A 12,963-nucleotide genomic window follows, 5' to 3' on the forward strand; every position below is an offset into this window, starting at 1 on the left:
ACAGTAAAGAGAGGCATATATTATAATTTATTTCAGTAAAATAAAGAAACGCTTCTTAAAAATGCTCAAACTCACATGTTGGTCATGAATGGGCCAAGTGCAACAATTCTCCTTATTTACATTAATTACTCTTTTCACAATTTTATTGTTAATTTGGTCACTCTACCTAAGATAGCAGTGTGAAGTTGTTGCTAAACTGTCATCTCCTAAACAGGAATATTAAATGGTGACCAGACGTCCCTATTTACCCGGGACAATCCCAGCAGATTTATACAAAACCTGTGATTTGTCTATCAAAAAATGTATATTTTTGACAAATTTGATACCTGCCAGCAGTAAAGAGAGGCATAAATTGTCATTTATTTCAGTAAAATACAGAAAATCTGCTTAAAATGACCAAAACACAAAGAAAATATGACTATACTGGCTCACATGTTGGTCATGAATGGGCCGAGTGCAACAATTCTCCTTAATTACACAATAATTTCACAATGTTATTATTTATTTATTATAAATCAGGTCACTCTACCCAAGATAGTAGTGTGAACTTGTTGTTAATAAACTTCCATCTCCCAGGCAAGGAATATTATATGGTGACCAGACAACCCTATTTATCTAGGACAGTCCCCTGTCCCAGCAGATTTATACAAAAAACTGTGATTTATCTATCAAAAAAATTTCTATTTTTGACAAATTTGTTCCCTGCAGGCAGTAAAGAGAGGCATAAATTGTCATTTATTTCAGTAAGATACAGAAAATATGCTTTAAAATGACCAAAACACAAAGAAAAAATGACTATACTGGCTCACATGTTGGTCATGAATGGGCCGAGTGCAACAGTTCCCTTTAATTACACAATCATTTCAGAATGTTATTATTTATTTATTATAAATCAGGTCACTCTACCCAAGATAGCAGTGTGAACTTGTTGCTGTGCTGCCATCTCCCAGGCAGGAATAGTAGCCTTTGAGAATTTATAGTCTAGAATCCAAAATTACAACTAATACTCGCGTCCTGGCGCAGATATCGTCCCTTAGCACGCTGAATACGAGCCGCAGCGGAGATATTCATAGAAAAGGAGGCCAGCGGGTATCATTTCCACTGCATTGGTCCCAGGCAGACTCACACTTGAGGGACTGGGCACGTCATGAGTCCGCCCACTGCATCCATATTCATGAGCTGAGCGCCCTGCGTGCCATCCGCGGCCCTTACGCGATGACGCAACGTGACAACTGCGGGTCCCGATTGCTGCAGCCGCTTGTCAGTGTGACGAAGATTGGCACTCAGGTAAGCTGTCACTCAAAATCCCTCTTTTTCCGTTCCCTATCAATCAAACAATCTGGGCCGCACGCGAAAATGCCCCAGGGCGAGCGGCGCGGACCTGGGCAGGGCGGCGGAGCGCGTTTTTCGGCACTCAAACGCAATCGGGGCAGCGCTACGAGAAGAATATAAAAAAAATCTGTCTAATGCGAGGCAGGGGCTGGGTGAGGGAGGGGGTAAAAATGTCGGCGTTTTGGGGGCTGAGTGAGGATAGTGGGGAAACGCGAAGGCGAGCGGAGAAGCGAGGCCCGGCCCGGAGAGCGAGCGCGGAGGGAGGGGAGACACGGGCCAGCTGTCCCCCCACGTCTGATTGATTGACTGATGTGGGGAGATTTTTTATTTATTTTTATTTTTTTGTGTGATAAAGCTAAAGATAAAGCTTCGGCCTGCTCGCTGCTTTTAACCTTAACACCAAGAAAACAGTCGCACTTGCAGATCTGCGCGTGCGGGATCCCGGGGTCCGCGATTTCAGTCCGGTGCGTGTTCGCTTGCGTGCACATTGCTGCCGCGTATCAATCCGCTGCTGGGCTTTTTTTGTAACACGCCAGCGTAGTTTGAAGTGTTTTTTTGGCGACGGGTCCTTTGGCTAAATATGGCGCTTCGCACTGGCATTTTGGCCGCACGCAAACACGAGATGCGCCTTTCACAGCCGCTAGCGTTAGCACGTTAGCTCGTTAGCATGTTAGCTCCTTAGCTTAGCCGCGGGTCCAATGAAAACAACAAAACCAGCCGAGCTAAACTGGCTCGGGTAAAACTCAACATCGCTTTGGTTCGTGAAAAACACTTGCAGAATGTCCCCGATTTTTTTTGTTTTTTTTAAAGCGCAAACCCGTGTCGTTTCAAGTGTCTCCCCGAAGCTAACACGGAGCTAACGTGCTAATGCTACATCCATCGTGGTGGGTGTGTAAACATAAACTCCCCGTCACTACAAAACAGAAAAGCGTCCCTTTTGCAAAAAAACAAACAAAACAAAACACATCTTTTATAAACGAATCACAATAATGGTTTCGTTACTGTTTACACTCTGGTGTTTGTCATTTACATTGTTGAAAATCTCTGCCAAACCTCAACCACACAACAAAAGCATTGAATTAAATAAAAGATGCACTGTGTAACTTTTTTTTCTAGTGGAGTTTCCGCCATCTGCTTGTCCCCGTGGTGATATTATTGGTTCGCCTGGGAGTAAACAAACATATCTCACATTTTTTCTATTGTAACTACCACAAAAACATGTATTATTTCGGTGAGCGGGCCCACTTTCTCCACAGATCTGACTTGTAACTTGGCCTGGTGATGTTAAATTAAATGCCGTGCTGTAGAACATTCCAGGAAAAGTGTATCAGTAAATGTGTCTTGCATTTATAAAGTTACAGGAGTTTTTATTTCTCAAAACTACCTCAAAAACATGCATTATTTTGATCAACAGGCCCGCTTTCTCCACAGATCTGACCTGTAACTTGGTCTAGTGATGTGGCAGTTTGTTTCCATGGAGATAGTTAAATTAAATGCCGTACTGTAGAACATTCCAGGAAAAAAGTGTATCAATAAATGTATCTTGCCTTCATACTTTTACAGGAGTTTTTATTTCTCAAAACTACCACAAAAACTTGCCTTATTTTGGTCAGTGGCCCCACCTCTCCACAGATCTGACCTGTAACTTGGTCTAGTGATGTGGCAGTTTGTTTCCATGGAGATAGTTAAATTAAATGTCGTACTGTAGAACATTCCAGGACAAAAAGTGTATCTTGCATTTATAAAGTTGCGGGAGTTTTTATTTCTCAAAACTACCTCAAAAACATGCATTATTTTGACCAACGGGCCCGCTTTATCCACAGATCTGACCTGTAACTTACTCTAGTGATGTGGTAGGTTGTTTCCATGGAGATAAATTAAATGCCATACTGTAGAACATTCCAGGAAAAAAGTGTATCAATAAATGTATCTTGCATTTATACTTTTACAGGAGTTTTTATTTCTCAAAACATCTTCAAAAACATGCATTATTTCGACAAGCGGCCCAGTTTCTCCACAGATCTGACCTGTAACTTGGTCTGGTGATGTAGTAGCTTGTTTCCATGGAGATAAATGCCGTACTGTAGAACATTCCAGGAAAAGTGTATCAGTAAATGTATCTTGCATTTATACTTTTGCAGGAGTTTATATTACTCAAAACTACCACAAAAACATGCATTATTTTGGCGAGTGGGCCCACTTTCTCCACAGATCTGACCTGTAACTTGGTCTGGTGATGTAGTAGCTTGTTTCCATGGAGATAAATGCCGTACTGTAGAACATTCCAGGAAAAGTGTATCAGTAAATGTATCTTGCATTTATACTTTTGCAGGAGTTTATATTACTCAAAACTACCACAAAAACATGCATTATTTTGGTGAGTGGGCCCACTTTCTACACAGATCTGACCTGTAACTTGGTCCGGTGATGTCGTAGCTTGTTTCCTTGGAGATAGTTAAATTAATTTCCGTATGGTAGAACATTCCAGGAAAAGTGTATCGGTAAATGTATCTTGGATTTATACTTTTACAGGAGTTTTTATTTCTCAAAACGTCTTCAAAAACACGCATTATTTCGTTGAGCTGGGCCCACTTTCTCCACAGATCTGTCCTGTAACCTGGCCTAGTGATGTGGCAGCTCGTTTCCATGGATATAGTTAAATTAAATTCCATACTTTAAAACATTCCAGGAAAAAAAAATCTACATGGAGTCAAGCAGGTGGCAGATCTTTTTCCAGAAAAGTTACACAGTGCACCAATAAGTTTAAATATTTCTTTTCATACTTTCAAATTGTATGTTTACCCCCAATTATGAGCTACATAACTAATATTTCTGTGATTTAACTTTATATTAGTGCTCATAAGGGTGAGGAAAATCACTAAGAATTATTTTAATATGGAACTTTACTGTATTTAATCTCGTTACATGTCTTGGCATTCATGTATTTTAACATATAGTACACATTTTTTTACATTTAATAGGCTCACATGGAGATACTAAGGGTGAAATAATTTGGCAAAAGAGGCTTTGCACCGTCACGTGACCCCTATAGCAACGGAACCTACGCCGCCATGACACCGGGCACACTATGTCATTGACTTCAGCAGCATCGGAGAAACATGGGCAGGTTTTGTTGTGTATTTGGTTGTTCTAGACGCTCTGAAAGAGATAAAATGATTCATTTCTTCACTGTTCCTCTTTATTTCATAGCTTATTTAATGAAAGAAGCACATTTACTGAACAAAAATTACATTAATTTATCCAGGAAAACCCACACTAGTTTACAAACCCACACTGGGCTCCTGTGATCAACATGACGCACGAGTCGAAGAGTCTGTGAGCCGAACCTCGAAAGAATCGGCCATGAAAAGATCCTCGCGAACGTTAGAAAGATCCACTCACAAAAAACGATTAATTCTAGAAGACATAGTTGTGGATAAGCAAGACAATAAAGAAAACATGGGTCCTACGACGAGTGACATGTTTATATGTGCGCTGGAAGATACAGTTTCTACTGCCACTCACACTGCAAATGTTTTCTTTTTACATTTTAGTTCATTAAATGTGCTTCTCTCATTAAATAAGCTATGAAACTATTTAAATAGCAAATACCTTGATGAAAGTGACGTGAGTGTGTCTTGATGGTACCATAGGAAATCTCTTCGCGGTTTATGTTCTCTAGACATAATTCCCATCTTTTTTTGATAATTCCCTTGTTTGAGCTCCTGATGAGTAATTTCCAGAGGAACAGTGAAGAACCAAATCTTTTTATCCCGTTCAGAGCGTCTAGAACAACCAAATACACAACAAAAACTGCCCATGTTTCTCCGATGCTGCTGAAGTCAGTGACATAGTGTGTCCGGTGTCATGGCGGCGTCGGTACTGTTGCTATAGGGATCATGTGACGGTGCAAAGCCTCTATATGTGAAAATGTCTAAATGTTGTCTAAAATTATTCTGCAAAACTGACTCTTTTTGCGAGCTTTAAGCCATGTTAGAATGTTATTATCTCCTCAAAAACATACTCAAGATTTGTGTTTTGTTTCATTCACACGCGTTTGAGTAATTCTTTATTATTGGTCTGTTTACGTTTCCAAACCTCAGAATAAGTCTGTGCAATAATTAAATTTTGATAGCGATTTTTATTTATGTGTCAAACGATCTCCAAACTCATATAATTGAGTTGAAACGATTCAAGCTTAAAGTTTATTTTGGATATTTTTTATATAAATAAGTATATTTATTTTATTTGTTTAAATATAGAGATTGTAGAACAGCAGGATATAGAGTTTATTTTGGATACGTTTAAGTTTTTCTATGCCTTATTTCATGTTCAAACTATATTTTATTCATTTTATGCTTTATACATCGCAAAACTGCTCTAAGGTTCATGAAGTGGCTAAATTTCCCTTCTTGTGTTCAGTGAGTTCTTATTCATGAAATTGACCACTTTCAGACGAGAAAGAATGAGTCTACTCATATCTGAACTAATTCAAAACTAAATTAAAATTACATTAAATACAAATGATCAAATATAGTACTGTAAATGTAATGTAATCCTCAGTATGCTGTAAAATCCAATCATTACATATAAAATCAAATTATATTATGAATCTGAACTGAATCTGAGCCTAAATTGCAACATAGAAAATGGCATCGACAGTTCATATTTGTAGCCTATGTTTATTTTCAATTGCAATTGCGTAAATTATCAATAACAAAGTGCTTTTTTTGTTTGTTTTGTTTTTGTTTTTTGAGAAATGCTGAATAAATGCATCGTGTAACTAAAAAAATATAGTTTGAATAATCCTGATTTCGATATTGACCGAAATAATCGTGATAATGATTTTTTTCCATAATCGAGAATGCTCTTGTGATGTCATGAAGTGATAGTTTTCAAGTTAGGAGCTACATTTTACCTTTTAATTCAGTACAGATTGGCAATTCTAGGACTGAAATGATCCAAATGATTCCTGTATTACCTACCACATGACATCACAAGGTGGAACGGAGCTTTTTCTGTTTTGAGAGAAGAGCTCGGCCTAAATGTGCAGGTTTGTGTGTTTTAAACATGTGAATGAAACAAAACACAACTCCAGGTTTGTTTGTGATGAGGAAACAACATTATAACACATCAGATAATACTCCCTACAAATGTACAACAACTCATCTGTATATAACAGATAATACTCCCTACAATTGTACAATAACTCATCTGTATGTAACAGATAATACTCTCTACAACTGTACAACAACTCATCTGTATATAACAGATAATACTCCCTACAATTGTACAATAACTCACCCTTATGGAACAGATAATACTCCCTACAACTGCACAACAAGTCACCCTTATGTAACAGATAATAATCCGTACAACTGTACAACAACTCATCTGTATGTAACAGATAATACTCCCTACAACTGTACAACAACTCACCCTTATGTAACAGATAATACTCCCAACAATTGTGCAATAACTCACCCTTATGTAACAGATAATACTCCCTACAACTGTACAACAACTCACCTTTATGTCACAGATAATACTCCCTACAACTGTACAACAACTCGCATTTATGTAACTAATAATACTCCCTACAACTATAGAACAACTAATCCCTTATTTAACAGATAATACTCCCTACCATTGTACAACGGCTCACCTTTATGTGACAGGTAATACTCCCTACAATTGTACAGCAACTCACCCTTATATAACTGATAATACTCCCTACAACTGTACAACAACTCACCTTTATGTGACAGATAATACTCCCTACAACTGTACAACAACTCGCTTTTATGTAACAGATAATACTCCCTACAATTGTACAACAACTCATCTTTATGTAACAGATAATACTCCCAACAATTGCGAAATAACTCGCCTTTATGTAACTAATAATACTCCCTACAACTGTGCAACAACTCACCCTTATGTAACAGATAATACTCCCTGCAACTGTACAACAATCACTGTCAGTCATTTCATCTTTACACTGTTTTTCTTACGACCTTCTGTAAATAACTGAGATATTTAAATTATTACTTATTTTTCTATTTTGTTTTTACTTGTACTTTTACATTTATATAATTATTTCTGTTTCCGTGTGGTGATTCGCTCAGTCTAATGTTGTTTGTTTGTGTGTGTGCAGGTGTCTCGTCTGCGGTCTCTATAATGCTCCAGCTCCTGCAGTGTGAGCAGTGAACCATGGCAGCCCAGGTTTCTATAGACAAGTATCAGAAAGGAGAGCAACAGGTCAGTGTCACCGAGCGCGGCCAAGATTAAAGGTGCACTGTGTAACTTTTCTGCCGCCGGGTCCGCTACCTGCTTTTGTGTCCGTGCCTGGAATGTTCCACGGTGTGACATTAAACAGCTCTACTTTACGTTTATTCAGTCACAGCTGGTTTTAGAGCTCAGAAATACTTAGAAAAACAAACATTCTGACTGCGAGCGGGGTCGCCTCTCCACAGATCTGACCCGTAAATTGGTCTGGTTTGGTTTCCATGAAGATAGAAAGGTTTAATTTTAGGGGGCAGTGTTACAGGATGTGTAGACATTGTTCAGTGCAGGGACCAGTTCAAATACAAAGTTGAAAAAGCTGTGGCACTCAGAAAATACAACATATTTTCTGTATTTTTCGGACTATAAGTGTCACTTTTTTTCATGGTTTGTGTGTTTCCTGTGACTTATTCTCCGGTGCGACTTCTATATTAAAATGTTTTTGTGAAGTGTGGAGAGGTTCTAGTCTTGTGTGTGAGTATCTGCTGCTCCTGTTCCTCCTGCACCACTGTCACTTGGCTCTACTGCGCATGTCTCCTGCAGAAAGAGCCTCTGTCCTGTCTGTATCATGTCAGTCGATCGCACCGTTACTTCTGCACCACTGAACGATTTAACATTTAAACAAACTTATAAAGACGACTGAGAAGACTGAACACGAATGCCCCCAAAGCAATAAAAAAAAGCTTTTGACTGACTCTCCAGAAGAAAAGTTACGCAATGCACCTTTTTAAAATCATGATTTACAAATCATAACTCATGTTTTTTTCAAATTAATATATATTTTTAATAATAATTAAGTCTTCATCAGCATACTTTTTTAATTACACTTTTCTATTCTTTTACACTTTTGTTTCCTCGTCCATCTTTCTCTTTGTGTGTGTGTTTCATTTGTTCATTAATTTGTTTTGTTTGTGCTGCTTTCTTCTACCTATAATGTCTCCTTGTGAAACGTGTGCGTGCGTGTGTGTGTGTCTGTGTGTGTGTCTCTGTGTGTGTCTCTGTGTCTCTGTGTGTGTATTCGTGTGTGTATTCTTGTGTGTCTGTGTGTGTCTGTGTGTGTATTTGTGTGTGTGTGTATTGGTGTGTGTCGCTGTGTCTCTGTGTCTCTGTGTGTGTATCCGTGTGTGTGTGTGTATGTGTATCCGTGTGCGCGTCTGTGTGTGTGTATTCTGTGTGTGTGTGTGTGTGTGTGTATCCGTGTGCGCGTCTGTGTGTATTGGTGCGTGTGTATTCTTGTGTGTGTGTGTGTGCGAGCATGTGTATCCGTGTGCGTGTCTGTGTGTGTGTGTATTTGTGTGGTGTGTGTGTGTGTGTGTGTGTGTATGTGTGCGAGCCTGCGCGTTAAAGAGTGGTGCCTGGCTGCTCTTATGCAAATCTCCCACAGACGCCTCTTTCTTCTGGTGCCAAGTTTGGGAGCGAGTTGTGATTCAAGAACAATCTCTGACTAATCAGAATGTTCCACCTCGGGCAGCCTGTATTTTTAGCTCAATCTCGGCTTTGTGGGCAGTTGTCACATGCTGGCCGGCAGAAGGGGCTCTCGGCAGCCAGTGGGGGTCTGCTGAGATCAGAAGCGGGTCATGTGATCAGCTGGAGGGGGGTTGGGCTGGGTGAGAGGGTTAGGTGACAGGTAGGGATGTAATTATAACCAAAATATTGTGATTTCGTATCGGCAAAAGTCTCAGGATAAATGAATTATTAGTTTTGGTGCAGTAATAAAACACAGAACTACATAGACCATGATCCTTTGCTCTATTTCAGTGCAGACTACATGGAAAAAAAACAGTTATAAGCACTTTTAAACTTTAGGTCTTTGGATTATGACAGAACCAGCGTCTTTCATTTCGATTTAAGAGGAAAAAGTAGTGTGTTCACAGTTTTCTTAGCCTCCACAAAATATCGTAATAAGGTTCAAGGTTCAAGGTTCTTTATTTGTCATTCAAACATGCGAGAGGAACACATGACAGAACGAAATGTGCTCCCCGAGGCCCAGAGATCCAGAAAGAGATAAAAACAATAATAAAAAAGCAATGTTAAAAAGTAAATACATTCAAAACAACAACATTTAGCAGTCCAATGAACAAGTAGTAAAAAAAATAAATAAATAAATAGAGATGTAAATAAATATTTGGTTATCGTTACATCCCTAGTGTTTTTACTTCAGTGGGTTTGATCAGTCGGTCGGCGAGCTCAGTGTCGGGAACTACACCGGAAGTCGTCATCGCATGTTTCCAAACGTCTTCCTGGTTTGTGACGCAAGCGTGAATAGAGCAGATTCTCTTAACAGGTCGCTGTGAGATTTAGGCTAAGGCTCCGCCGACGAGCCTGTCTCCCATGCTCCCACACAACATTTCTCTATACATATACAAAAGCGAAAGTGAAAGTTATAAAACATGCGAATACCGTATTTTTCGGACTATAAGGAGCAATATCAATAATGTTGAATTCTCTCGTCTATTTTCATACATAAGTTGCACTGGATTATAAGGAGCATTAAGTGAAACAAACGGACGACACTTGAGACTGATCCTTAGTCCAGGCGTCCACGATCCATCGGCAGATCGTGTTGTAATTTGCCCGGCATCGCCTCCCTGTCCTGGTGAACGACGACTCAAATATACATTGAGCAGTAATGTGTTTAATGCAGCTTTGAGCACATTTGTTTATGTTTTACAGAACGAAACTTAAAACCACATGACTCATTTGCATAAAATATAAGCGCTGGAAAAAAACAGCTCGCTCCTTGTGCGCTGAAGCCGTCAGCTTCTGTCAGACTAAATGGCACCATTTAGTGAGGCTCCTAAATACAGTCGCAGTAATGCTCCGACAATCCATCAAGTGGTGCGGCTTCGTAGTTTACCAAAGTCGTACTAAGGCTACGTTTACATGATGACGGTCTGAACAGAAGACGTAAAAGTGGCGTTGCGTCTTCACTTTTTATTCTGCATTTAGACGAGTGTTTTTGGGAGGAAATCTACTTGCATACGGTGATGCAAAAGTGTGTGGAATTTGATTGTGTATGCGTGCCATCCGACATGTTTCTTTCTGTGTACTGTATGTATGTGACAAAGATGCAGATCTGACCAGAGTTTTGCGTCTTGGGCAGTGTAGACAGAAACGCTACGACAGAGCGTATTCAACTTTTCCACTCTGGAGGTGGTTTCAGATTTTTGCATTTTTGAAGCCCCAAAAACGCTGTCGCCGTCTAAACAAAAGGCACTTCCCATAAAATATATTGTAATTTTTACCTGCAAGTGTCCTCGTGTAAACAAGCCCTTAAACATTTTGACAGGTTTTAGAGCGCCGCGTCGAGGTCAGTAAGCACAACCAGAGTTAATACATAAGGGGCACTGTCAATTTTTGAGAAAATTAAAGGATTTTAAGTGCACCTCCTGGTCCGAAAAATACGGTACATTGTTTTCGGCAAAACAACAACATTTTCAAAACAATAAATGGAACATGGTGATCTAAAGATGTCAGGTGTTAAAGGTGTAACTTTTCTGATGGAGGATCAGTCAAATGCTTTTCTCCATGTCTGGAATGTTCCACAGTGTGGCATTAAACCTTTCCGTTTTCATGGAGACCAAACCAGGCCAAGTTACAGGTCAGATCTGTGGAGAGGCGACCCCGCTCACAGTCAGAATGTCTGTTTTTCTAGGTGTTTTTGAGCTATAAAACCACCTGTAATTGAGTAAATGTAAAATAGAGCTGTTTAATGTCACACTGTGGAACATTCCAGGCAAAGCAAAGACATTTTCATAGAAAGAAGCAGGTGACGGACCCAAAAGGCAAGACAATTCGTGCACAAAGTAATTCAAAGTGCTTTACAGAATAAGAACGACATTAAAATCACAAGACAAAAAAATCAAAACTTAAATAATCATCATAAATTTCACATTAAGAGAGATGGATGTGGAATAAATGTCTTTCAGTCATACAGAATTGCAACTAAAAAGTGACATAGCGCACCTTTTAAGTAAAACACCTCGTCTTTAAAGTTATTAAAGTACAGTGTTGGGAAGGTGACTTTTAAAATGTAATCCCCTACAGATTACAGATTAAACACCCCAAAATGTAGTTTGTAACGTAATCCATTAAATTACTTAAAGTGAGTAACGTAATCTGAATACTTTGGATTAATTGATTTGCTGTAGAGAAGCAAAGACGAGGAAATCATAATATAAAATGTTTTATCTGCTAAAAGAAAATAAAAAGACCAAACTTTACTGAACCGTATTAAAAATATTATGGATAGAAGAGACACGTCCACACAGCAGGATTTAGTCCTGGTTTAGTCCTGTTAAATCCTGTTTTAGTCCTGGTTTAGTCCTGGTTTAGTTGTGGTTCAGTCCTGTTTTAGTCCTGGTTCAGTCCTGGTTTAGACCAATTTTAGACCTGGTTTAGGCCTGGCTTAGACCTGGTTTAGGTCTAGTTTAGATCTAATTTAGACCTGGTTTTAGTCAAGGTTTAGACCTGGTTTAGAACTGGTTTAGACCTGGTTTAGGTCTAGTTAAGATCTAGTTTAGTCCTGATTTAGACCTGGTTTAGATCTAGTTTATACTGGTTTTAGTCCTGCTTTAGTCCTGCTTTAGTCCTGGTTTAGTCCTGGTTTAGATCTAGTTTAGACCTGGTTTAGTTTCCGGCAGTGAGTGGAATTACCGAAAAAAAGAAAAAAAAAAGGTGGGGGGTGGGTATAGGAAAACAGGAAAATACCGCCGTGCAATCCATTTATTTCAACCAACTGTAATCCAATTACCACTCACTGAAACAGTAACTGTAACTGAATACAGTTACTCATAATTTGTACTCTGATTACGTAACTCCAGTACATGTAATCTGTTATTCCCCAACACTGTTGAAGTATGGGACGGGATGAGCTGTACCTTTTTCAGAACACGAGTCTTTGCTTTCAGGTCGTGTTTGGGGCAGTTGTTTGTGTTTCTTTTGTTTGGTGAAGTGAGTGCTCTCATGTGACTGGTGCCAAAGACCCTCTTCTGTCTGTTTACTTAAAGCCTCTGGCCCCGCCTCATGTGACCTACGGACCAAAGTGCCTTTTATACTCCTGCCACTTTCCTTCGGGAGGTTTAATTTGACACGAAAACATGCAAATCCATCCTTTAGTCAGAGGTGGTTAAAGCACCGTGTTGTGTAACTTTTCTCTGGTGGAGGCTCCGTCAAACACTTTTCCCCCATGGAGATGTTATTGCTTTGTCTGGAATGTTTCACAGTACGGCATTAAACCTTTCTATCTTCATGGAGACTAAACCAAACCAAGTTACAAGTCAGATGTGTGGAGAGGCGACCCCGTTCACAGTCAGAATGTTGTTGTTTTTTTTGTATTTTTGAGCT

General features: G+C 39.3%; 1 protein-coding gene across 2 annotated transcripts in view; it reads left to right on the forward strand.

Moving 5' to 3' along the window:
• Nucleotides 1-1,138: 1,138 nt before the first annotated feature.
• LOC110159955 (homeobox protein PKNOX1) overlaps nucleotides 1,139-12,963 on the forward strand; it is a 32,451-nt gene continuing 20,626 nt past the window's right edge. The window contains exons 1-2 of one of the 2 annotated variants that reach the window (XM_055152198.1): nucleotides 1,153-1,287; nucleotides 7,490-7,593. In XM_055152198.1, coding sequence (XP_055008173.1) covers nucleotides 7,546-7,593 — 48 coding nt within the window. In that variant the 5' untranslated portion in view covers nucleotides 1,153-1,287; nucleotides 7,490-7,545. Of the gene's footprint in view, nucleotides 1,288-7,489; nucleotides 7,594-12,963 lie in introns of both variants that reach the window. The other variant, XM_055152199.1, reaches the window with a different exon arrangement.

The sequence above is a fragment of the Boleophthalmus pectinirostris genome, unplaced genomic scaffold (assembly GCF_026225935.1).
Source record: "Boleophthalmus pectinirostris isolate CB_2022bp ecotype Guang Dong unplaced genomic scaffold, ASM2622593v1 HiC_scaffold_1, whole genome shotgun sequence".
Lineage (NCBI taxonomy): Eukaryota > Metazoa > Chordata > Actinopteri > Gobiiformes > Gobiidae > Boleophthalmus > Boleophthalmus pectinirostris.